Raw genomic sequence first — 26,378 nt, forward strand, 5'->3', positions numbered from 1 at the left:
AGTACGCAAGAAAAATGGTATGAAGAGTTTGACATGGCATGTTTTTTTCACTGTCGATTAATCAACAACAATTTAAATAATTAAGTGTTTAAATCATTTTTTAAATTTTATGTCATTGTAAATTTAATATATTTCAATTTTGAACTGTTGGTCAGACAAATCTAGCCAATTAAAGATGTCACTGTGGGATAAACAATCAATAGATTCATTAATAATGAAAATAATTGTTAGTTGCAGCCCTAATCACAAGCACAGTTAATATGAAGGCCTTTATGAATACAGTAAAGGAGTCCTATACTATATGTTTATAGTAGAGGAGAATATATCTTCAGAAAATCCGGGTTCACTGTAACAGGCAGTAAAGACAAACAATAATACAACCTGCTCCTCTCCAGCACTGTCGTCTTACATGTTGTACCCGTGTCTCTTTTCACAGAACACTGTGATGTACACAAACTGTGCTCACAGACATGACACACACACACACACACACACACACACACACACACACACACACACACTCAAACACGCTGATATTGAATTCTGGGAATATAGAGTAACTCAATAAAGCAGATGGCAGACTGAGGAGCTTTTACTGTTTGCAGACCTGTGGGAGATGAGAAAAAAACAAGTAGTCTGAAGCTCTGACTGAGTGAAAACTGTATAGGACCATAAAAAGGAAATGTGAAACACACTAAGATCTCATTGCATTTTCCCTTCACATTACATATGGAGACAATGAACACGCCTCACAGAAATCCAATGCGTGTTTCTATTTCGAGCGCTCTGTAATAATGCTCTGCAGATTATATTGATCCACTTTTTTGCAGGTTCAGTTCACGTCGAGACCGGTTACGGCTTGCGAGAACTAGACCAGTGAGAGTCGTATTGGCAGATGAGAGCTGGCAATGGGACGAGTTGCCAGGATAATGCTAATTAGCCATTAATCAAACTTCTCTACTTAGAGTCTTATACAAGTACGTGCAGATAAAATGAAACACTCATTTTCCTGTAACTCACCGGCTATTCCCAAATCAACTAGCAATTGCCTGTTCCCGCCATTTCCAATCACCTGATCCCCACAACAACTTACACTCCTGCTTCTCCATCCCAATTCCCTCCTGATATACACCTGCCAACTTCCCCCTCCTGTACTTCTTGCCAGATTTTCAACTGGGCCATCTTCGTCATTGCGTTCCAGCCTTTTTTGTCTCTTTTCTGTTTGCCCTATTTTATATGACACAGGAATGAGGGACATATGGTAAGGGTGGATACATTAACAGCATGAAGAATAGAGAGATTACCTGTAGGTGTACATGGAGAGCATGTGTGGGGAATGATTGCTGTAGGGAAGCAGCTGTGTGGAGTGAGTTTGGGAAGATTAGTGTTTGAATCATTGATGATATTTGTGGCAGCAGTAATAGAAGAAACAAATAAAAGGATGTTTGGTAGAAACTAAAGGAAAAAAATGAATTAAATCATTATACAACCTTAATAATAATGATTTTGGATGATATTGAAGTTTTAATGTTGTATGTTTGTGTGAGTGAGTTTCCATTTGTATGTCTGACTCTAGATATATGTGAATCTATATGATTGTGGTTGAGATTTAGGAAATTCTGAATTTTTTCAATGAATTATTCAGATATTTTTCCACTTTTGTTCCCTGTTTTGTCAACCACTGATGATGAGACGGTGAGTTGCTTTTCCCAATTTTGTAAAATAGTTTTCTTGGTGGTAGTGAGGGCTACCAGTAGTGGCATTGTGATTGTTTTTGTGATGCATCAAGTATATCAATTCTCCTAGTATGTATGATGAGGACAGGGGGATACTGCACCCATACTGTGATACTTTTGGGCAGAGCCAGAGTACATGACAGCAGGGTACAGTGAATGCATCTTGTGTTGTGTAATATGTATTCTGTCTTCAGTTTGTCTTGTGTTCATGGACATATTTGAGTCCAGACGTCCTTACTGATGCTGATGTTAAAAACTTTCCCCCATTTATCTATTGGAAAAGGTATGGTGGAGACAGTGGAAGATAAAAGCTTGTATAATTTTGACAGAGGTTGTTTGAATTAGTCATTTTATTGATGTTGTCTAATTGGGTGGTTGGTGGTTAAAAGCTGTTATTGAACCTTCTGCTTTAAGTGACTGTTTTGTAAGTATTGGGCCTTCCTGCTACCTTAAGTAATGCTCTATTTTCGATGATGAGATGTAGTGTTGATGTATTATGCCCTTTTTTCCCTTCCATTTGGTGCCCGTCAAGGGTGATTTGTTAACAAGTAAATCTGTGCCAAATGGGTGCATGTGAGCTAGGTGACATTGTGAAGTTTGTCATGTTATTGACTTTCCATCAAGCTGACAGAGTTGTGGCAATTACAGTGTTTTTAAAGCAGTTGTGTTTTTTACAGTGTTGCTAAGGAGCGGTTTGGCCTTGATTGCTATTTCTTGGCATCCTATTTGTTCTGTATCCAGCCATGAGTGATGACGGTGGGTTTTGAGAATCCATTTGGTAATATCTTGTACTTGGTTGGCTGCCCTGGGTTTGAACTGCTGCCAGCGTTTTTGAAACTCTGCCAGCTTCCTTTTGCCCCCTTTTCTACTTGGTTGTCTGTTCTGTCTGTTTACCTGTTTCTCACCTTTGCTTGCCTCAACGATCGAGTAAACTCTTCTTTTAAATCATCTGCCTCGGCTGTCTTGTTTGAGTCCAAGCTTTGCTTTACTAAGACGTACAAAACATAGAGTGCAGGTCTATTTTTGTGTAGCAGCCTATAGAGCTCAATAGGTGAACTTGAGTTAGGATCCAGACCAAATAACAATTTAACCCGAACAAGGAACAAAATTTAACAGCAACCTGATATGGATTGCTTCTTAGTGACACATCCCTATCACATTATCTCAGCTGTCATCATTCAGCCGCTCGCTAGTCGCCACAGTTAGCAGTGTTATTGTGGAATGAAGTAAAATGGTTTGTTAAACACTAACTGAAAGAAGAAAAAAAAGAAAGGTTGACAGTGAAAAACAGTGGAAAGCATTTAAGGATGACTGGACTGAGAAATACACATTCATTCCCCTCAGGGAAGTGGAATGAGACCATTGTGCTTGATTTGCAATGAAACAGTGGCCATGATGAAGAGTGGGAATGTGAAATGCCCTGCAGACTTTGGTTTTTATTTGTCTAGGTTTTGAGATATTTGTCTCTGAGATTGCTACCTCCACCCAAAAACAACAGAGGTGAATGTAAATTTGCTTTGGCTGCTCACAGCATTGAAAAACGACATTAAAAATATTCAGCAGCATCATCTTTCCAGAGACGGTGTCTTAGTTACTCTTGATAATCCACAGAAGTCACCAACATTATGAAATATGTGCTTTCGTAATTTGACTGGACTGACCCTTTAAACTTTCTACGAAAAGGTGGAAAAACATTTGTCAACATCCATGTGACACCACTTACTGTGTCTAATCACAGATATACTTGACTATTTTAATCAGAAAAATACATCCACCATATGGGGTTTTAAAAGCTAAAACACCCACAAGTGCGTTCTATTAATATTTCAAAGTGATAAAAAACTAAAACTAAAATCATTGATTCAGAAAACACTGATTCTGAATAGCTCATAATGAGAAGGTACACGTCTAAGCAGCAAAGGCATCTGTCTAGGAGGTTTATAAGCATTTCCTTCTCATTAAACTAAGGTCAAGGGCCATCCAGGAAAGATTTTTTTCTCTCTCTTTGCCACTATTTGCTTTCACATCCTCATTAGCACCATTTTCCTCATCCACATCAAGGACTTCGACTGGGCGTTTGGAACTTAACTTCAAAGATTGATATTGCAGACATTTTTGATGCTGCTTTCATCTCATGGATCAGAAGCGAAGCCTGCCCATTTCCAGATATAATCTTCCCAATTTGAAATAGGGTAATTTTAAATTTCACGAGCTATGCATCAAACAGTTTAAATTCAATTAAATGTTCGACCTTTACCTATAATGACAGCTATTGCAGTCGCTGAAATACTCTCATGTCCTTTTGCAAGTTTTATCCCCATGTAACAGCAAAGGGACACAGACACAGTGATTACAAGACAATGTAATTGCTGGTGTCCATAAAATGATGAATGATAATAAGTGGTGTACAGTTCTCCGGTTCTCACTCAGCAGCTCAGAGGTAATGAAATGTCTGCTGGTGCTGTATTGGCAAATTTTCACTTTACTGCTCCCGGTGATATCTTATCTCACATCCAGAAAATATGGCTGTGAAGATGTTATGCTCTGCTGTCATGCTGTTTTTCATTCACACGGGAGATATTGTTGTGTGAGTAAAATGTGTAAACTAATCCGGGTATGCTCTTAGTGGGGCAAGAAAACAGTTCTGATAAACTGGAACATGTCTGCTGGATTATTTCTAACAGATTAAATAGTTTAGCTTTTTCTCCATGTCCTCCGTTCTACTCTGGGACTCAAATGAACTGCACAGATTTCTCCATGCTTGATGTAAAAAGTGGGACATGAAATGAGCTGTGTGACTGATCACAGGGTTGTAAAAGCCCAGGGGACGAAGCACTGAATGGTGATTGCGTTCCGTGACAAAGCAACTCAGATGACTGAGAGGGGATCACGAGTTACGTCACATTAACAGGAAGTGATTCTCGAATCAGATGTTCAGTGAAATTACACATTACATTACCTAATAGTCTGACAGAGAAAGAGAGAGAGAGAGAGAGGGGGAGAGACAAAAAAGCACCTGGATGTGCACTCTGATAACACTGACATAATCACAACCACACCACACTCCTCTCGTGTTTTACCTTCAGCTGAGAAGAGAGGCTGACAGAACAAATGAAGCATAGTTCAAGATAACGCCAACTATGTGCTCAACACCCACATGGTGTGCCTATGCATGATCTATGAATAACTTCAGCTGGAGGGAAATGCAGAGAATGCTATCCCATCCTTGAGTAACCAATGCTGCTACACAATAACAACATGCATGGACACCTCTGGATTTGTTTGATGGCACGTAAAAAAAAACAAACACACACCCACACGCTCGCAGAGGCAAACATAATGTAATTTTACACACATAACCTGTGATGATCTAAAATATGCTTCAAGGCATCGTCTAGGGGTCATTCTGTGTGATGAGTACCTTTACTTGTGTACCCTGGAGTACATCTTTTGCTGCTAACACTTCTGTACTTTTTCTTCAGTATGATTTTGAATACAGAACTTTTACATTGAGCTTAGGACTGGGTGATAATTTATTACTATCCTTTATCAAATTTCAGTGCAATCTTGTTATCATTTTACAAATGACTGGTGTCCAAATTAGATTATGAACAAAAAACAACGAGTTGTTGAAAGTTATGCTTTGCAAATGTTCGGTGTATTGTTTGATATTATGTGCAACAGTTGACCGCAGTGAACATCAGATTATCTATAGACATGCTAGCAGCTCTGTGTAGCTGAGGCACAGCTGCATGTCAAGCTAAATGCTAATGCCAGCATAACGACATCCTAGCATGCTAATGTTTAGTAGGTATAATGTTTATGATGTTCACTGTCTTAGTTTAGATTGTTCACATTCTAATATTTACTGGCTGATGGTAATGTTCATTTTGTAGGTATTTGATCATAAACCAAAGAACACAGAGACATATTTTGAGCTGATGATGGCACATTAGGAAAAGTTAAAGAACCACCAAAGTTATAACTCTTCATCTTGAGGGAGACATTAATGTCTGTACCAAATTTCACAGCAATCCATCAAATAGTTGCCATTATATTTCAATCTCGAATAAAGTGGACTGACTTACCTATTTCGAATCTACTTCAACCATGTCACCAAGCCTAACTGTGGGATTGCTTCTTAATGTTTTTAGCTGTAGTCAGCCGGTTCACAATTTTCTGCACCTTTAAACTTCGCCTTTTATCTGCCAGCCACTAATAATTCCTGAGCCTGTTATTCCCTCCCTGTCCATCAGTTGGTATCAGTATTTTCTGACTTTCATACCCAGTTGCTCATCCCCTAAGTATAAGCATAGCCCCTTCCTTAAATTCCTTGCCAGATCATTTATTGTGAAACCCATTTTTGGCATTTTTGCCTACATGTCCTTTTGTTCTGATGACCTGTTCTGACTGCTGCCTGTTAGCATCCCTTACTTTTGACCCTTGACACAGTAAACCTTTGCCTGTCTTACTGTCACATACAGATCTGAACACATGGTGCAACAACAAGATAAACTCAGACAGGCAATCTAATCCCCATTTCACTGGAAATGCAATGGAGGGAAATCAATTCCCAACTTCCAGTGCTTAATTGTATTATACTGACTTAAATCTAGAGCCATGATGTGCCGATTGCGCTCCAGGGAGTGATGCAGTGGGTCCAGATGTGCAACATATGTACAAGGTTTTACTTCTGCCTCAATGATACCTTCACACTCAACACTCAACACTGACAACTTTGTGTCTGCCAAAAGCAAACCCACTGTATGCAACTGGGTCATTCTCACTGTGTAATTTGACTGATTCTTCTTACATAGAAAAAGAAAGGGGAGTTGATGCTGCTGTATCTAAATGAGGAGTGTTTTAAGAAATAGTGACACAGGAAAAAAAGCTTGTTCTATCTCATTATCTGCCAGAAAAGAATGACCAAGGTATTGCAGTGAGCAATGGAAAATCCTGAGCAATAATTATAGAGTATCTTTTGATGTCTGGGAGAAGTTGTGACACCATTCAAAGTAACTTAGTGCACGCTACATCAGGATACTGTAACAGTGTAATGCACTGCTGCCATATTAAGTAGAGTAATGACACCAGCAGGGATCCTGTCAGCAGTTAATTTCCCTCTGCTATACTTAGGATGAGATTCTCATTAGTGATACTTACTGATTAAATGAGCTAAGTTTAATGTGAGTTTTTTTTAAATTACGTGACTTGTCAGGACTTCACTAATGCCTTCTCTGAACAAAGTTTCCATTGTGTGATGATGACGGAGTGACAATATTAAAGTTCATTATTGAATTTTCTAGAAACTAATGGTAAAAGTGCCGTCAAAATTCCTAAATCCTGTGTTTTGTTTTGTTTTCAAATAAATGTGTCAAACTGCTTTTACTGCAGGCATTTCCCTCTGCTCTTATGCTCTTATAGGAGCATAAGGATTTCTAGTGCTTCAAAAGGAATAAAATATATTAATGGGAGACTGCCTCATTTTCCAAAATGTTTCATGCAGTTTTCTTCTCTCAGATTGAAAAATCCTGAATGGCTGTACTCTACTGAGTCAAGCACTGGAGACCTGATGGTTGTGTTTATTGTGTTTGCAAGAAGACTGGAAAGTAATTGAAACATTTCTTCTCTTTCTTACTGCTAAACAAGATGTTCAAATGCGTCATTAATCATTTTTTGATAAGGGAACAAATCTATTTTTATTGTCAGTCGCCTAGCAACAGTGTTCATAAGACTTCAATCACTTGTATGCCAAACATACAATGTACTTGACTTCTAATGTCGAAAATATGACCTAATGACTTTAATTTGAAGGCAATGTTATAAGGGGAGAATGGTAAGGCAGCTATCAATATATTCAATGTTAATGAACCTTAACAATGTGGATTTCTAGTAAATTATTACCAAACTGTTTAAGCATGCAATGAGAACAACAAAAGAAACAGCAGGAAAAAAAGAGTTTCATGTGTTCAATTAGACTGGAAGGAAATCAGAGCACACAAACCCTAACACATAAACATATCAATCAAATGTGTTTTGCCTCATTGTCTGGCAATGTGTTTTCCATGTGGAAATCTGGCCAAACACCAATGATATCTTTCATAAAGACAATTGCGGAGCAGCCCTCGTTATTTCATTTTATTTGACATTTTCAGCTGGGCAAAAATCCTATTTTGGCATAAATCTCTCAAACACAAAAAAGCTTTGTTATTCCTATATTCCTCAACACATCAGGGAGACATATATTGTACAAGAGGTGGGCTACAGATACAAACTAGCACCAACTCAAACAAACCAGAATTCAATGCAGCCATAGGACATGTTGTGTTTTGAGTAAAGGGGGTGACTGATGGTCCTTTGCTTCTACCACACCTACCGAGCAACACGGATTGAATACAAATTCACCTTTCTCTCCCTAAAAGTCTAGAAAAGTTTACTGGGAAATAACGACATTTCTAACTAAGGTAGAACAGACAAAGCAAAGTAAAGAGAAGTTAGTACACCAGCAAAATACATCCAGTTCCATAGATGAAAAAAATAATATATTAAAAGAACCAAACATCACAAATGGATTGAAAGGTGCAATCTTCTTTTAAAACTGTTCATTTACTCATTCAAACTAGCAGTGTAATGTTCTGAATCAGCTGTGTAATGACTTTAGATAACAGCTAACATATTTCACAAAACCTCATATTTCTCTCAGTGTTATTAACTTTAACAACAATGACAATGCACAATTTCATTACACAGAGACCAAAGCTCATCTCATCACACACCCATAATCTTTATCCACACATACTGGAAGTAAAAGTAAAAATAAAATAATTGTCAAAACTAAACGGAATATGGTGGTTCAAAATGACTGTAGCTGATGTTGGCCATGTGGCATGATGCTCTGGAAGCTAATTTCCCCGAGCTCTTCCAACATCAGGCTGTGACTAAAAAAGGTCATCCTCATCATTCGCTGATTAGAAAAAAGGCACAGAGCTGAACAAAGCCACAGTGACACATAATGAAGGCTTCCACGTTCGACAAGCCTCAACAGCATTGTTGTTGGGATCTGTTCACACTGGGAAGCGCTCCAGTTTTCTGCTATAATTAGTCCATTTACAATAGTCAGCAGAGCTGAGTGTAATTCATTTTCAGTACTTAGAAGTGTCATTTTGACAGAACTACAGTGATGTAAATAAACACATCCACAACAGTATCTGAGCTCATTAAACTATGTGGTTGTGAATACATTTCAGAAACCTTGGAAATATAAGAACATTTTAAGATTCTCTTTCTAATTTGTGACTTTATTGGTTGAAACTTAAATTTCCACCTCAGCAGATGAAAGGAAAGGCTTAAATTACCTTTCTCTGACTCGGCGCCTACCTTTATACCCTGAGAGATGCTATCTGGATGTCATGCATGCAATAAATTGTCCTGAAAAGGCCTTGCCATCTGCCACTGCCACTTTGACCTGACTGTCCGTGGTGCCCTTGGCAACTCTGCTGCTAATTTGAACCATAAAAACAGAAATAATCACACTCTGAATGAGTAAAATGGGACGGCAGGGTTTTATCAAACAAGTCCTGTCCACATGCCAAGAGAATTAGCTCTAATTTGCCCTACTGCAACGATCTCCTCCAAGCAAGACAAATAAATCACTCCTTGAGGGCTAATGGCTCCTGCATGAGCCTGTGGTGAGAGCAGGAACTGAAAACATTATACACTCATTGTCTTCTTCATCTTCACTAATTACTGGGCAGTGTCCCTTCAAAGTCTCTATATGAACCTTTATTTCTGCTTAAAGGGAAGTTGTTTGCAATGTCAACAGCTATGAGTGACGTCAGCTTGTCAGCGCCCTTTTAATCCTTCAAATCGCTGGTGTGACTGAAAGCATGTGATGGGAATAAGGTCGGGCCGCGTATCAGTGAACTCTCTCAGAAGGAAAACAAGGTCTGGGATTTCAGTTGCAGCTATTTCATTCAGGCTATTAAGTGCATGAGGCTATAAACTGTACAGAAATTGTTGGACTCACAGGATCTTGCCCAACTGTAATAAAACAACAACAAAATGTCATACTTGACTTTCTCAACAGAGATGCTGTAGACCAGAATGTGATGCAGCTACTGTATACGATTTTGCATTCTGTGTAAGAAGCACAACTCTCCTTTCCTCAAAATGAAAATCTATTGCTTTGCTGCCCTTTTCTAAGGTATAACAGCTCTATTCTTCACTCTCTCTTCATACCTGTTAAACCAGCTGCTCAATGCAACAGGTTTGCAGCTCTGTCTGGGGGTTATTGAAGGTAATTCTGGAAAAGAGTGAAGCTTTCTTTTAATCATACATTCTCTACATACACACTATAGTCCTATAATTGCACTAGTGCAATTATGGGATGTATTAATACAGCCTTAATGTACTTCAGCTGCCAACTCTCATTTAGGTTGACTAGTTTCTATCAAATTAAAGTTTTAACAATGCTAGTGCCATGGCTCCAGAAATGGCAATGATGCTCAGTTTGATGCATTGCCATTATATGTTGTATATTATCTGTCTTACTGACTTGGCATTTTTAGGGTTTTGAGTGAAATATCTCAAGGACAATTGGATGGATTGCCATGAAATTTGGTATAAGCATTCAATGTTCATGATACCTTAATTTTTCTTCTAGTGTCATAATCAGCTCAAAATGTGTAGTTTTTTTTCAAATGGTTTATGCCCAAATATCTCCAAAACTACCAGCCTACACATTAGCCTCAGCCATATTATATATCCATTGCTAATTAGCATATGCTAGCATGCCAACATGCTAAACTAAAATGGTGAACTTGATGAAAATGATACCTGCTCAACACCAACATGTTAGCATTTTCACTGAGAGCATGTTGCACACAGGCTTTAGCATTCAGCTGGAAGTGCAGCTGTGTATGGCTGACTCAGTCTTGTTTTATCTCACTTTTGGTAAAAGGGCATACAAAACTAGTGTTGAGATACACTCCCAATGGCCTCTGCTCTGACTATTTCATGTGAAAAAGGTTGTCATCTCTGGGACATGCTTATTTGTAGTTAAAGGCCAACTCTGCAGAGAATGACTGTCCGGTTTTATAATTTATACAGGGAGGGTGACATCCATTGTTTCTGATCAGGAGTTAACTTATAACAGTCATTTCCTCTGACAATAACAGGAAGATCGGTGATGTAAGATCTTTTCATCCTGCTGCGACCCAACAAACCAAATGGGAGCTGTGGAAATTAACATCTCTGTCCCGTTTCCTCCCTGCGTGTGTTTGACAAACTCAACGACTCTGCAGCTGAAGCCAACTCCCAACATGAGACAAGCCTACCTTTTCATTAGCAATTATAGTGTTTTCTCCAAAGTGGCAGCGACTGAAAAAAGGGGAGCCCATAATGTTGCCTCTCTCTGACGGCTCCAGTGCGAAACTATCATTACTACTTCCCGTGCCGTTACAGCTGCCAGCCACTGACTGGTTGAATTCACAGCATGTGAATATGGATTGGAACCCCACACAGAGGTTCAGGTCACATCTGAGTCACTGCCCCAGCAAATGACTAAGATCAGATAAGGTTGGATGCTGACATTTACGGTGATAGAAGGCATTTATTGCAGCTTCTGTGTTTTAAAGCCTGTTTAACAGTACTGCAAAGCCCCTCTCTATAATTCTTATGTGTGACTGGTGGGTGGGAAAAGCGTGGGTTATATTGTTTATCTGTTTGCCTGGTGCAAGCTTTGGCTTATTTGATTAACTCTGCATGGTATAGCACTTGTGCATGCATCAGATTGTGCATCAGTAAAGCTTGACTGCCTAGAAGCATTAAACTTGAGTGAAGAGCAAGTTGCAATTAAGCACATGGACTAAAGTCGAATTCCTTATATGAGTGAGAATGATCAATCGTGACTAATTACTTGGATCCTAAATAACAGTGTGTAACAGACAGATTGATTCCACCATAATAATAATTAATTCTCCCACCAGATAAATGTATTTATAGTTACCTTCTGTGGCTCGGGAGCTGATGCTAGCTCTACTTGGCACAGAGGTAATAGCTAAGGTGTCTCCTTTCTTTATATTTGACGGCTTCCATTTCCAATGCAAGACTTGTGCAATATTACATTTCGCCAGCAGATATGCATTTAGTCTGAATGTAAGACTGGGGATTTTTTGCAACTGTGATCTAAAAATAGACACTTTTAACAAGTCAGTATAGGGATTTAGAGTAAGTCTTTGCTTCTGAGGAGTGCGCTGTAATATCACATTAATGATAATACTAAAGGGATTCTTAGGTTTGCTTTAACATTCGTACATTATTCTAAATTTAATTATAGGACTTAGGCTGTTGAAAATGAAACAAATGCTACATGATGTGAGAATTCATCCTGGAGGAAATATAAATGAGGTCAGGGGATGCACACATATTTGTTTAACAGATAAATACTCTATTTCAACCTAAAATTAAATACTCTATCTCAGTTTTTACTAAACACTGACATGCATATGCATTAGCAAAACAGGCTGGGATATCTCACAAGATATAATGAGCCTTTAATTACATGGTTTCCAACAAGTAGGTACAAAAAGACCTGCCTCCTATTCATATTTGCCATGAGGGCACCAACCTGCCTTTGCACCTGCACTCATCAAATACAAAAGTTGTCTCCAATCTGACAAAAGTAGATTTCAGTGCTACCGCGCCTCGCTGGCTGAGGTATGCCCCTTTATGTTAACAGATGACAGAGAAAAAGCGAGCTGTAACAGGATAATATCAGCGAAGAGGTTACATAATATAGATGGAAATAAACCAAACGCACTGTAAGCAATGTAAGCATGCCCATTTGCCAAATAAATTACCGTAAATCAATATTTGTATCCACATAAACAGAGAGGAAACAAGCGCTCCATTCTGCAAAACGCACGCACAAAACCGAAAGGCTAGAGGTTTTTTTTTTTTTTTTAAATTTAGAATAGCGTGAGCTCATATTGCCTTGAAATAACGACCTGTGCAGGCAATCAGTAGGAAATCCGAGTCGGATACAAACACCTGGATCGACTTCGGGTTGCCAGTTTCTTACAGAAGTTTGAAAAAGCATGAAAAAACCTCTTTGATGAGAAACACAAATTGCGAAGCTCCGAGCGCCTTACCTCGATCCAGAGTGAGCGGTTGGACCACTGTCGCCATGTCTGCTGTTTACTGGAGACTGGAAAGACTACCAGAGCTGCAGCATCACAGAGGGAGAGAGAGAGAGAGGGAGAGAGAGAGAGAGAGAGAGAGAGAGAGAGAGAGAGAGAGAGAGAGAGAGAGAGAGAGAGAGAGAGAGAGAGAGAGAGAGAGAAAGAGAGAGGGGGAGGTTGGGAGTGGTTTGGAGGAGGATTAATCTACCTCCATCCTCACAATATCTCATCACCTGGGATTGTTTGCAGAAGGAAAGCAGCTTTACAAACACAAAAGCATCGATAATAGATAAGTAAATACATAAATGAATAAATAAATAAATTGCACATGATTCAAGATCTCGACATAATATTGATTTACACTGGGAAATAAAATAATATTAAAACCTCATGATAATGTTTAAACATATTAAGAAAAGTACGATTTTTAACATTCTGCTACAATGCCAGATTTTGGTTGCGTTTATGGATAGAAAGGCACAGATCAGTTAAGACGGCAGGTTTAAGATGAATAAACTATATGGTCATAAAGTAACAAAAGATTATTACATATATATGATTGTTGATCATCTCATTTTAAAATTGGTATGAATCTTTTGTTATAACAGCCTTCACTCTTTTCCAAAGTCTTTCTGCAAGATTATAGAAGCTGGCTGCTTTCATAAGAGCAGCTGGAGGCACACTGTTGTCTAAAATAGTGTATGTTGTAGCATTATTATTTCCCTTAAAACATGAAAAACAGACACAAAAGTATAGGGACAGATTTTTGCCACATAGTATAGCTCATAAATCAGGGCAGCATTCAGGACCAATGCTCTGGACTGAGGACTAAATGAAAAAAAAAAAACATGGCTTCACCATATGCATGCTGCATCTCAAGATCATGTGCACATATGTGATTCTGTGCCTGCACGTGCAAATACTTAGCCATGCAATCCATTCATCCATTGCACTTTACAAATCAGTTGATTGCGACACCACACATGCCCATTAAGGTTTATTGTGAACTGCTGAGCCATGCTGCTCGTTCTCTTCGCTCTTACCTACATGTGCTGCATGCGGCCTGATAAGAACTGAATGATGACAGTGAACCTTAGTTGAAGGGCCAAAGGATTAATCTTCATGTGTTACCACAGAACAGAACCAAACTGACTCTTCATTTACTGTAGATCTGCTGCCTAATGGTGCCTGCTGCTGTGGCATATATCATACATGGCTAGTCATTTCACTTGACAGAGGCAATGCTGAACAAGAACAAGTAGCAAATCCCTAGTTAGGGAGGATGTTAAGGCAGCATGACGTGTCACATGGCTCGCAAAGCATGACTTTGCCATGACAAATGCAAGCTGTAAGCATGAATACACACCTGAGACAAGGAACAATATTTAGGCTTTTATGAGCACAGCTTCACACTACATTCCCCAGTATCATGCAGACAGTGAAATCATTTGAATCTCATATGTCTCGCCTCGCATGAAAAGAAAAATCACTTAACCTAGACCCATTTGGGAAGCAATTACCTCACTTCTGCCTCACTTCAATTCAAATTGGCAGCTATGGAATAAGTCCAAGGATGAAATGTTAAAAATGTAAAATCAATGTACCTGCTGAGTTCAGTTACACTTGATAAAAAATGCAATTTTACAGGAAATGTTCTGTATTATTTGAAAGACTTTTTCTCTTTTTTCCCATAACACAATGAAATACCTGCAAATTTACAGATGTTTGCAGTAATGTAAAGTTTTACCATTAAAATGAATACATTACAGTATGTGTTTTTAAGGGCAATATATTGTATTTGTACAGATTCAAATGTCATTTTACATAAAGTGTCATATCTTACAGAAGTTTACCTGTACCAGAAATCATTAATTATATGACATACAGACATTTTAAATAATCAATTAAATTGAGCAATTAATTAATGTATTCATATAATCAAACCATTTAACAGCACTATGAATTATTTCCAGGATTTCACAAGATTTAACTGTAATATTCTTCAATAAAATACACTATTATCACAACATTTAACTTCTATACTTCACACTATAATAATGTGCTCTGAATGTTTCAGTGAAATCAATACAGCACGGATGTTACTGTGACGTTTGAATTTGAACCTGCACGGATGCAGTTTATTACATGTCATTTTGTGTGTTAATTACTGTAATTTGACGGAATCTGTCTGGAAACTTTGCTGCCAGACTTTTACAGTGTAGATTTAATTCTCATCATTTTAAAGCATTTCGGCGAGCGTTATCTCATCATAATAATCTCTGTATATGATTGAAACTGCCACTAAACCTGCTCACATCTAACCAACTGCACACTGTCCATATGTGCTGATGAATTCCAGCCACCCATGGTCCCACCCAGCTGCATGCAGATGTAAACTGGTGGTAAGTGGTGGGCTGGAGGGATGGATGAAGAGGGAGAGGGCTTAGAGAGCGCACAGAAAGAGGGCACAAAGAGATTACAGGCTCCCATCCATATGGGCTGGAATACAGTTCTGCTTTTTTTTAAGAGGTGGGATTACGCTGCAGTGCTCTTAAAGCCCTTTAACTGCAAGTGAATTGATTTCTGAAAGGCGCCCATTCCCACAGAAGATGGTGAAGAGAAGACATGCAAGAGGCCGTGTAGACAGAGCAAACTGCACTGAAGTACATTTGTTAATCAGATGAAAGCTCTTACTGTAACATTAGTCTGGTTCAGAGATCAGTTTAAAGGCATCAGTTCTCAAAAAACTAATTTAAAAGGTAATGCCATTCATCAACAATACTTTGGATACACCTGATTGGTAGTTTGGGATGCTTTCATCGCCTTATTCTACAATGAGTGTTATTTCACTAAGTTAACACATTGATCCAGGTAATAATTGCTCATCCTGTTCTTATTAAAAAAGGAACATTGAGTACTTTCACTCTAATCCCTGCAGTCTGACTATGATCCATGTGGCATGTCATACTGGAAAAAAAGTACATGGAAATTTGTTGGTGACCTGATAAAGTCCTGAAAACAATATATTTATGTAAATGTTTGTGTTTGCTTGCGACAGGCCTTACTTCCCCCTGCAGCAACTTTGTTTTTTATTAGCAGGCTCCATCATCAGGCAGCAGCTGACAGATAATGAAAGTACATCATCATGTAAACATGTGGGAGGTGAACTGAAAGACATTTAAACAAACTATTTCATTCTTAACAGGGCAAGTTGACAAAAATGTATAGTTTTCTTTATACCAGCTCCTTAAGAAGTCCATTGTGATATTAAATCACATTTTCAAGGCTTTGTATATACAATTATAGACGGTTATTATGGGGGACTGCCACATTAATCATCTCTGCCTTGGGATTTAAACCTCTAACACAACTTTCTTCTAACCATTAGACTACTGACGCCCCCTTCAGGGAAACAGCACCCATTTACTAAGTCAAATGGAAATGACCCAAAAGTGATAACATTGCTCATTAGGTTTCTTGTTGTTGCATCTGTCAGCTATCAGTGTTTTAATCTCATTTCATTTAAAAAGAAAGCTAACAGACTATGGGTGGCGTGTTGTTTTACTACTGAAAACAAAATGAGAAAATCCACTGATGCTCTGCAGCAGCTCACTTAGCATCTTAGTTGCTCCTTGACTGATTATAAAACATATTAGGACATCTATATTCATGCTGCGCTGCACCTTCCTCTCCACTTTGTCAGATCTTTGAAAAAATAATTACCCTTGAGTGGCATAGATCAAGGGAATAATCAGCAAGGCATAATGGCTTTTACCTGGATTTACATCACCGGTGTCCCCACAGTATTTTGTATGCTCAGTTTTAGGGAGTTCTTGAAAAAAATGGAGTCAGCTGTAATAACCTGAAATGATGCACTCTCTTTTAAACTAGGGATAATCGTGACTCAAATCACTCTAGAGCTTCTCTGCCAACTGCTGTGTCTAAAGCCCATTCAAAATATAAAATGGCAATCATTATCTTCAAACTAATTTGATTATAAATCCACATTTAGACACTCTGCAGGAAAAAAAACATATTGCCTGGAGATTAATCATTTGTAGATAAACTCTAGTAATTTGCCTCTGACTGTTTCTGAAGGGCAGCCGACTGATTTCTGCTTCAAAAGATTCACACTCATCACATCAAATCAGAGAATAGGGCAGGATGGAGGGGCTTGATTGGACTCTGCAAGCCGCTATTAGTTAATGCTCTGTGCACGTCCGGCGCCAGAGAGTGCAAGAATGATACATATTCTGCCAATAGCATCTGCACTGTTATGAAAAGAGTTATGGCAGCATCTGAGGGGGAGCAGTGATTTACTGAGACCTTTTGGCTGGACCAATTACAGTATGGGAGGAGAGGGGGGCATCTTTTAGCTGTCAGAGTTCAATTATAGTTATACATTAATACAGATTGTAACTTATATGGTTTGTTGAAATGTAATAAAATTCAAATCAGTATGAAGAAAAAAAACAAGCAGTTTCATCATGTCTGAAATCCCACAGGAGAGGATTGGGAGGAGGGGGGTTAGAGAGAAACCCTTGATTAATAATTAAAAATGTGGAAAATATGTCAAATAAAAATAATTTGGTTGCAAAGGGTTGTTATAGGTGCTGCTTTTATAGCTAATATCTGTTATTCTGTCAGTTTTTGGGACAAAAGAGTTTTTTTTATTTCTCTTACAGATTACTGCAAATGTGCAGCAAAAATGGCCCAATTTAGCCAGGCAATTCCTATAAAATTCACAAATGTGGTGATGTAATGAACTCTGTCAGACAAGTCAAAGTGCTATAAAGGAAATCCCTGGAGATAGAAATGTTTGCATGACGTGTCCAGAATGCAAAACACTGCTCTGCATGTAAAAATAGAAACAGATGACCTGATACATCAAATGGATGAGTTACTCAACCATGGGGCACCAGTGTTCAGGGGTCATTTCTAGCGGGGGTTCAGCTGGTTTATGGGTATTTACCAGCGGCTTGTGACAAGAGAAATGTACGCAACACCATGTGAGAAGGCAGAGCCACTGTCCATGTGGTGTGAGGAGTGTGGATTGCACAATCTGCTCTTGTGATAAGGACAGAAGTGACTCAGCTTAACAAGAGTTCAGTCTGAGACATTTTTGTGTTCTTTAACGTGACTTCTTTAACAACAATGTTCATCCTCAAACAAGCTCTATAATGTCTTTCTTCTTGATATGTTTAATAAGGGGGGTGTTGCATTTCTAATAGAGAAGTATTGATGCAATTCTGAAGACCCTGAAAGATTTTTTTGTTGCTAATAAAAAAAGAGCTGAGTTGGAGAGGAGCTACAAGCAATTCACAACATCAATTATATGGATTTCTTCTTGTTTTTCATGTGCTATAGGTAGTGGCTATTTGTCAGAAATGTCTTGAGGATTATAAGAGGCTGAAACTGTGTTTGCTTTTGTTCATGCAGGTGCAAAAAATTAACTTTTTAAAAACGTTCCTTATATTTTGTTACAGTTAGAGCCTGACTAAGGTATCGGTCCGCCAATATTATCAGCCGATACTTGCTATATACTGTTGGTATCTGTGTATATGTTGACTGATGTGCACCAATATTTATATTTTTTAAGTTATATAGGCAGTAGGCTATTTTATATATGTTTGATCCTTTTTCTTAATTAAAGTTGAATATATTTGTATGCATGTTTTTTAATATGTTTTTGTTTAATTAATGATATCATTATAATATGCCTCCATTACATATATTTGTCACAAGTGTTTGATAACTACATTTGAGGGATCATTGCAAAACATGTGTTTATGTATGTATTGTGTATTTATAAGCCGATATATCGATATCAGGGCCCTAATTACAGCATCTTTTATTTTGTATAAATAGTTTTGACAGGTTCACTGTTTGCAGTAACAACAGTTTCTGAGTTGTGTAACAGTTTATTGTGTCTCAAAGCTCCTCCTGCATCAACCACATCCAGTTCATAGTTCGCATTCATTGAGGGTTTGTAAGGATTTGTGCAGGAGGACTTTCTTTCTTCAGCCTTCCTCAGATGACGTCGCCAAGTGTTGCAGTGTAGAAGCGGTGTAGAAAAAAAACAGGAAGAAAAAAAAACTGCGTGAAAGTTTTAACCTTCAAGTAAACCACAGCAGATGTAATGCACTTTCAAATCCAACATTTACTGCGCTTAAATCTCTGCGCTCCTGCTCAGCGCAAGAGGACACTCGAGAGGATATTATGGACTGTTTCAGCACAACAACGTGGTGTAAGAGCAGCAGGATCGCATGCATCTGCACACATCAAGAAGTATTTCGCTTTGCAGTGTTGCAGGAACTATGCATCCGACACTGCGTACAGCCGAGCCTTCGCCTCTGCGAGGGACAACCCGGAGACATTCTGGGCTGAGATGGGACAGGATATAAACTGGTTTGAACCGTGGAGTAAAACACTGCACGTTGAGGATCCAGTGTTCCCTAACTGGTAGGTTTCAATGTAACAAGCAAGAAACAAACGACGTGAATTTTGGATCTAAATGCACCATCCCAATTGTGTATACAAAGTGAAACATTGTAAACACTTCGCGCCTGAACACCACATATCTCCTCAACTCAGTTAAAGCCCCTTTGTTTGGCATGAATCCAAATGTCCCATGGAACTAAGGGGGAAACATTGAAAGCCTTGAAAGACTTTCAAATTTAATTTATGGTCCTGAAATTTGCGTAATTAAATCACAATAATCCAAATTTACCACTTAACTCAGCCCCCCTCCCTCTGTCTTTACCATTTAAAAGAAAGTAAAAGAAGTGGTTCTCATAAATTTTCACCACTAGGACCCCTAAAGTGACACAAATTAGACCACCCCCATTTGTTAAGAACTTGTCCCAGGGTTCCCCATCTGATGAGATTTTGCTTTTAGATGTTTTATTACAGAAAGGTTATGAAACCCATGACCGAAATAGTCATACATCCAGTCATTGTATTACTTATGGATGGTATTAACTATTACCCCACATTGAGAACCACTGACATAAAGGTTTAAGAGGTTTGTAGAGTCTTATTTTCACATAACTTGGTAGGCAGAGTATATTTGCCTCTTGTCTTGATCATTAATTAAAGTGGAATTCTAGATAATCCTTTTTTCTGGGAGTCATTAAAAAATCCCCTCAAAACAAAAAACAAAACTCATCTGACTGGAATGAAAAATATTCTGCTAGTTTGTTTTTGTTGTGGCATAATTTCTTAAACCTAACCACCAAGATAACAAATATACAAGTGGCTCTTCTCTGCTAGTTTAAGGAAGTTAGAAAAATACAAACATGATAACAGTTGAAAAATATAAAGTTTTATTTATTTATGAAATATTACAAATGAAATTAAGTGAACAAGATAAAACTTTCAAATGTGGTGATGAGTCATCAGGGAGGAGTAAGTAGATATGTCACTTCCTGCCACCATCTTTGTTTGGCTAACCAGGCAAACCCCTACTTTTTGCTCAGGTTAAAAAAAGGACTATTATTTTAGATGTTAAGAGTTGCACCACCTTAACTTAGGTTAACTTAGTCTTACCCAAAGTTGCAGTTCTTAAATTATACCATTGAAGACTAGAAATGAAGTGAAAAGTTCTTAAATATTCACATCAAGTGTATGTTGTGATCAAGATAGATGAAACTGCTCTGTTTAATATAGCTGTGGGACTTAACATCATGTTTGCCTGGTGCTTTTTCAGAAAGCTATCCTAATCAAAATGCAAGACAGCCCCCACACAAACATTCCTGTACTGATAATGATGTAAACATGAAATGTATTTTCTGTTTGTTTGTTGGGTGTGGTGGTAAATTCCAACATCCAGTTTGGTAGGAAAAAGCCAGAGCTGCCTGAGCCTGGTACAGCTAAGATAAAATATGAAGGACACACAGCCACCACCTCTCTCTCCCTCTCTCTCTGGCTCCCAAAACAGAAGATCCCAGACACCATCTGTTCAACCTGCTTGCTGCTCTTTATCCATATGCAGAGCACCAAAATGAGCTTGAAACTGTCGCCTTATCAAGTACATTGATTTGCTGTGTGCTGCTGGCAAAAGCAAGTGCATATGTTTTTGTCTTAGTTGGTTTCATCAAGTTGTTGTGTTTTTTTAAATGAAAGGAATGAACCGTATCTGCCACAAACACACACTTCAGAGAAATATGTTTTTAGTGATGTGTCGATCTAGGCAATACTTGATGATATATTTAGAAACATGCCTTCTGTGTGCATATTTACTAAGTGTTCTTGCTTCTTAGTTATTAGTACAATGATGATATTTTCTCATTTTGTCAGGTATGTGGGAGGGAAGTTGAACATGTGCTACAATGCTGTGGATCGTCATGTAGAGAGCGGTCGTGGTGAGCAGCCTGCCATCATTTATGACAGCCCGGTTACCGGAATTAAACAGATCATCACTTTCAGGGAACTTCAGGACCAGGTAAATCGTTTTTTTTTTTTTTAGAAGCAGAGGTCACAGAACTGAACCACATGAAGAGCTGTGTTGAGTCATTTTGTTAAAGCCTGATCTGGGCTGCAGGGATGTGTGGTGGTAAAAAATAATGCTGTGAGGCATGGAAGCAGCATTTGGTTGGATTTTGGGTGCTGAAATGAGAAATTGTGATTGTTAACATGACAAGTAAATTGTCCATCCTTCAACTCAGACAGCTGGATTTAGTTAACATAAGCATGGAGGACACAAAACATAGCAATGGAAAGAAGTGGAAATAAACCATTTGACTGATGTTTGACTCACTAACTTGACAGATGTCTCCCTTCAGTCAAGATTCAATTACATGTACTGTAATGAATATGAACAAAACTGTAGCTTCTTATTAGTCTTTACCCGTATAACTTAGAGGCTCATTTAATTTAATTTGATTCACCCAAAGGATGTTGGGTTCTTTCATTTGTAAGATGTGGTCTAATTGAAGGTTATCACTGATGAACTTTGGATATATTCACGTGTTTTTCACATTAATACCCTTAAAACAATGCTCAAAATCACAAATGCATTTTAACCATAAAGTTAAAGTAGTTATGAACAATGATCCAAAATAGATTTAAACAGACATTTGAAATGGTATAGTGTTAAGTTTGCCAAAATGCATGTATTTAGTATTCTGCAGTGTCTCTTACAGCAGTGTTTTGTTGTATTTGCTCATCTATCTTGATTCAGGTATCAAGGCTAGCAGGAGTGTTGGTGAAGAATGGAGTGCAGAAAGGGGATCTGGTGGTAATCTACATGCCCATGGTGCCCCAGGCCATGTTCACCATGTTGGCTTGTGCACGGATCGGTGCCCCACACAGCCTCATCTTTGGCGGCTTTGCCTCCAAAGAGCTTTCTGTCCGCATCAATCATGCCAAGGTTAGAACATTTTGTTACTCACCTTGTGGTTGACAGGCATCTTCTTTTTTTTAACAGAACAACATGGTTTTTATTAAATCAATGTCACTCTTTCATACCTTGGCCTCTAATAAAAAATGAAGGACAGGCTAAAGTGGCGACTCTACTTTATGTACTGGTAAGAAGCAAGGCTACAATATGGCTGCAACCAATAATTTCAATTCTCCATGAAAATGTGTGCTATATATTTTGAAAAATATCAGAAAAACTGAAAGCTGTAGTTGCCTGAGGCTTCTTTGTTTCTTTAAGTTCAGAATCAATCATTCACAGTGGAAAGCAATTGCCTTGCCTTTTCTTTCACAATTCAAGAATAATGTTCGTGCCACATGAACTCAGATTTTTAAACCAAGAACCATAAAATTTAATAGACCACTCTGACACTTTGACAGGGAATGTTTGTGAAGATTATGATCTCTGTTGAGTGATGTCTTTATAAGAATATAAATAAAGAAATACAGTATTATAAAGTAATGCCATCCGATACTTGATCAAATGCTGGTGCTCTTACTGGTGAGGTGCACTTCAAGACAGTAATGTAGACGTATTGTAGACTCAGATATTTTCAGATTAAAAGGTGTAACATGCTTATTTACATACAGTATGAAGAAGTACAGTCTTGTCATAGATATCAGTCACCCGTTGCAGTTCAGAAGTGAAGCAGAACAGAGGCTAGTGAGTGATCCTTGTCTGCATCTCTTTAGACATGGCCATGCCTTTTGATGGCCACTAGGGGAAAATGAGCTAACTATGACTGAGTATGTGCCATTTAAAGGCCATTTCCTTTAAAGCAGGTTGTATGAAAGTATGTGCCTTAAGCTTTAAAAGCTATGAAGTTACATGAGATGGCGATAACAGCATGTGTACATCTCAGGTAGCTTGTGTGGCAATCAATATCGCATTTTAACACTGGACACTGGAGTGCTACTAAACACAATAGACTCTTAATACCCTGTTAAAAATGCAGCTAAGGAAATAGTCGAGGGTGGGAGTTCTGGCTGCTGTTTCTGTCAAATGTCATGATGCTGTATGCTTGGCCGTTTGACATTTTAACACAGTCCAATTTATACATGATTTCTGTGTTTTTCAGCCCAAGCTGATGGTTACAGCCTCATTTGGTATCGAGCCAGGCAGAAGAGTAGAGTACATCCCTCTGGTGGAGAAAGCTTTGGAGCTGAGCTCTCACAAACCCTCTAAAGTCCTCATCTACAACCGGCCTAATATGGTAAGTACCACCAAGTGACATGTGACGGCGTGTAAATATATCTGATATATGGCAGCCTGCTATTGTGAGAAACCTCCAAAAATATCAACTACATCTTTGATTCTAACTTTACCACTGTACTGTATATGTTAACTTTATCCAGTGGGGCGTTTCAAATTGACTAAATTATCTTTCTATTAAAGGCAGGTGTGGAGCAGCAATTTTAAAAGAGTGACGGTTCTAGAGAGGTGGGACATGAGCATCATCACCCCATTATAATTAGCAAGAATACAGCTTTACAAAAACACTACTCTACTCAAAGTCAGTATCAGAAATAACAAAGGGGCGAAAATTTACTTATTAAAAAAGCCATTTCTGACTCTGATGCACTGCTTCTGAATGCACACATGTAACATTGACATGCTTCGACTGTGTACTCTTCCCTGGCCTGGTGGATTGGTCAAATGGCTGTTATTGGCTGGATGGACGTTCAATCAATCTAACTTGATTTTCATGTAGCCTACGGGGAACTTAATTTTGTTTCATCAATAACTACCTCAGGAAAAAGTGTGTTTGTGTGTTGGGAGGGTACAATCATGTATCTGAAAACGTGGGTGCTGCAATACCCGTAATACCCGCGGCTGCAAGGCGCATGATCAATGGAGTGACAGTGTTGCAAATCCTGCCACCGTGTCAAATGATAAAAGGATGTGTAGCGGGTTCAAATATATGAGACAGACTGAAAATATATGTCGTATGGTCGCAGCTGAGGGATGGAGGTTGGTGCCGGTCATAGGCAGTCTGGCATAGATCCAGTTTGGTAGCAGGCTGAGCTGTGTTGAATGATTACAGAACACATTAATATGGTGACAGCAAGCTAAATAATTCCTTTATACACGGGTATTGTGGAAATTATGCAATAAAAACCCCTGATCCCTTACAAAGAGGCATTGTCTTTCATACTGGACTCAGTGTTCTGCCCTAGACAAAGAGCCCTGAACACAGTCTAGCAGTCATTCTTGTACTCGCAGCCTCGTTCTTCACAGGATGCTCTGGAACATTTTGTAATCTGTCAGTTATACACTATCCGGCTTTATTATCACATCATAGTCACAAGATTAAGTACCTCTTATGCTAAACACATTTGAGTGCACAACATCTTTAGATATGCGAGTACAAAATGAGTATTCAGGTTAAATTGCACATCTAAGTACGAAACACAGGTATACTATAGCAAAGTATTTCAGTATAGGAAGTTAATTTTCCATTGCAACACACGTAAAAGAAAAGGACTGAATTTGGGGCTTGGGGAAATGATTCTTAAAATTGATTGCACAGTATTGCAATCATCCCTCTTAAATTGGTTTTCTGACTGCCATGTCTCAGTTAGTTCAAATGTGTTTTCTGAAACATAATGTACCACTTTCTGGCTCTGTGGTGTGAATATTACAATACTGAATTTATCTGGTTTGGCCCCACCAATCTTATCTGTCATCTCAGTGAATTCAGAGATTGCAGATAGTGTGTTGCATCTTTATCAGGTATTCATACATGGTGTGGGGATTTCACAAGAAATTCACTGTAAACTCTACACTTTAAAATCTAATTAAAGCACCACTTTGAAGGTAGTTGCGATGCTTTTAATCAATAATTGCATTGAGTAAACAAGATGCTGTGGTTCTATGAACACAGTTTCTAACATGAAAGTCTTGTTTAATCAGCCAGGCCTTGGTCTGGCTGGGCTTCAGCCAGTAAACAAAGATGCTTTTTGGAAGGCTCAATGTTTAATGGGATGTCTGTCCCTTGCCTCGAGAGTCTGTCATTTTCAATCAAATCTTAGCCTTGAGTTCATTATCTGAGACCCAAGAAAGCCATGACTGAGACTGCAATTTACAGGGGTGATTAAATGTTAATGAAATTAAAGTATCACAGGGATTTACAAAAGTTTGAAATGAGGTGGATGTTGGCAGTGGGAGATGTAGAGGCTTCAGTCTCTGACCTTTGTCTGCGATAGTAGATTGTAATGACTGATTAGACCAAAGACTGCAGTATATCACTACATGAAAAACTGAGATTGTAATACTGCTTTATAATGTATTTTGTAAAATCCCAAATCTCACCTTTTAAGTCAATTACTCATATGATTTCCCCAGAAAGCAGTAACACTCCTTATCAATTTTGATGCTTTATTCAGAGTGGAAATAAGTGTATCTTCCTTTTATTACTTTTTGTTATAGGAGAAAGTCTCAATGAGCCCGGAGTTGTCTCTGGACTGGGAAGAAGAGATGGCCACTGCTCGACCGCATGACTGTGTTTCTCTTCCCTCCAACCATCCTCTCTACGTCCTCTATACATCTGGAACCACTGGAACACCAAAGGTTAATGCATTCCCCAGAGAAAAGATGAAATGAAATCAAAAGAAATGCATTCATAGACCTATAGGTGACATGTAAATACATAAATCCTCACGTACATAAGTTATACTGTATGCTTTACTGTTTGCTGTTTGTCTAAATACTGTCAGTTCTGGATGGAGCTCCTGTGTGACTCATCTGCTTCTTGACTCTGCATAACAATCCCGACCCAATCTAAAAACCATCACTGTGACATACCTGTAAATAAGAGGGAGCATTTCTACTGTGAGAGCTGCAGCTCATACAGGAGGAATTGCCTGCAGCCCGTTTGAAATGGAAAACCCCTGGCTCCTTTCAAATAGCATCATTTTGTCTTTGACCAAGAGATGATATAACATATCCACCTGCTGGCTAGTTCCTGAGCCTAATAGTGCTGTTATAGCCAGCTTTTCTCTCTGTGAGCCAATGTGAATTTCTTAGTTATGGCGGTAGGAAGAC

General features: G+C 38.5%; 2 protein-coding genes across 2 annotated transcripts in view; one reads left to right on the forward strand and one right to left on the reverse strand.

Moving 5' to 3' along the window:
• The window catches only part of lin7a (lin-7 homolog A (C. elegans)), a 33,910-nt gene extending 20,997 nt beyond the window's left edge, over positions 1 to 12,913 (reverse strand). The window contains exon 1 of the mRNA XM_062444089.1: positions 12,887 to 12,913. The gene's annotated coding sequence lies outside the window, so the exon portion shown is untranslated. The remainder of the gene's footprint in view (positions 1 to 12,886) is intronic.
• Positions 12,914 to 19,055: 6,142 nt separating this feature from the next.
• acss3 (acyl-CoA synthetase short chain family member 3) overlaps positions 19,056 to 26,378 on the forward strand; it is a 35,047-nt gene continuing 27,724 nt past the window's right edge. The window contains exons 1-5 of the mRNA XM_062443933.1: positions 19,056 to 19,378; positions 21,215 to 21,359; positions 22,098 to 22,286; positions 23,413 to 23,547; positions 25,764 to 25,904. Of these exons, the coding sequence (XP_062299917.1) occupies positions 19,056 to 19,378; positions 21,215 to 21,359; positions 22,098 to 22,286; positions 23,413 to 23,547; positions 25,764 to 25,904 (933 nt within the window). The remainder of the gene's footprint in view (positions 19,379 to 21,214; positions 21,360 to 22,097; positions 22,287 to 23,412; positions 23,548 to 25,763; positions 25,905 to 26,378) is intronic.

The sequence above is a fragment of the Scomber scombrus genome, chromosome 22 (assembly GCF_963691925.1).
Source record: "Scomber scombrus chromosome 22, fScoSco1.1, whole genome shotgun sequence".
Taxonomy (NCBI): domain Eukaryota; kingdom Metazoa; phylum Chordata; class Actinopteri; order Scombriformes; family Scombridae; genus Scomber; species Scomber scombrus.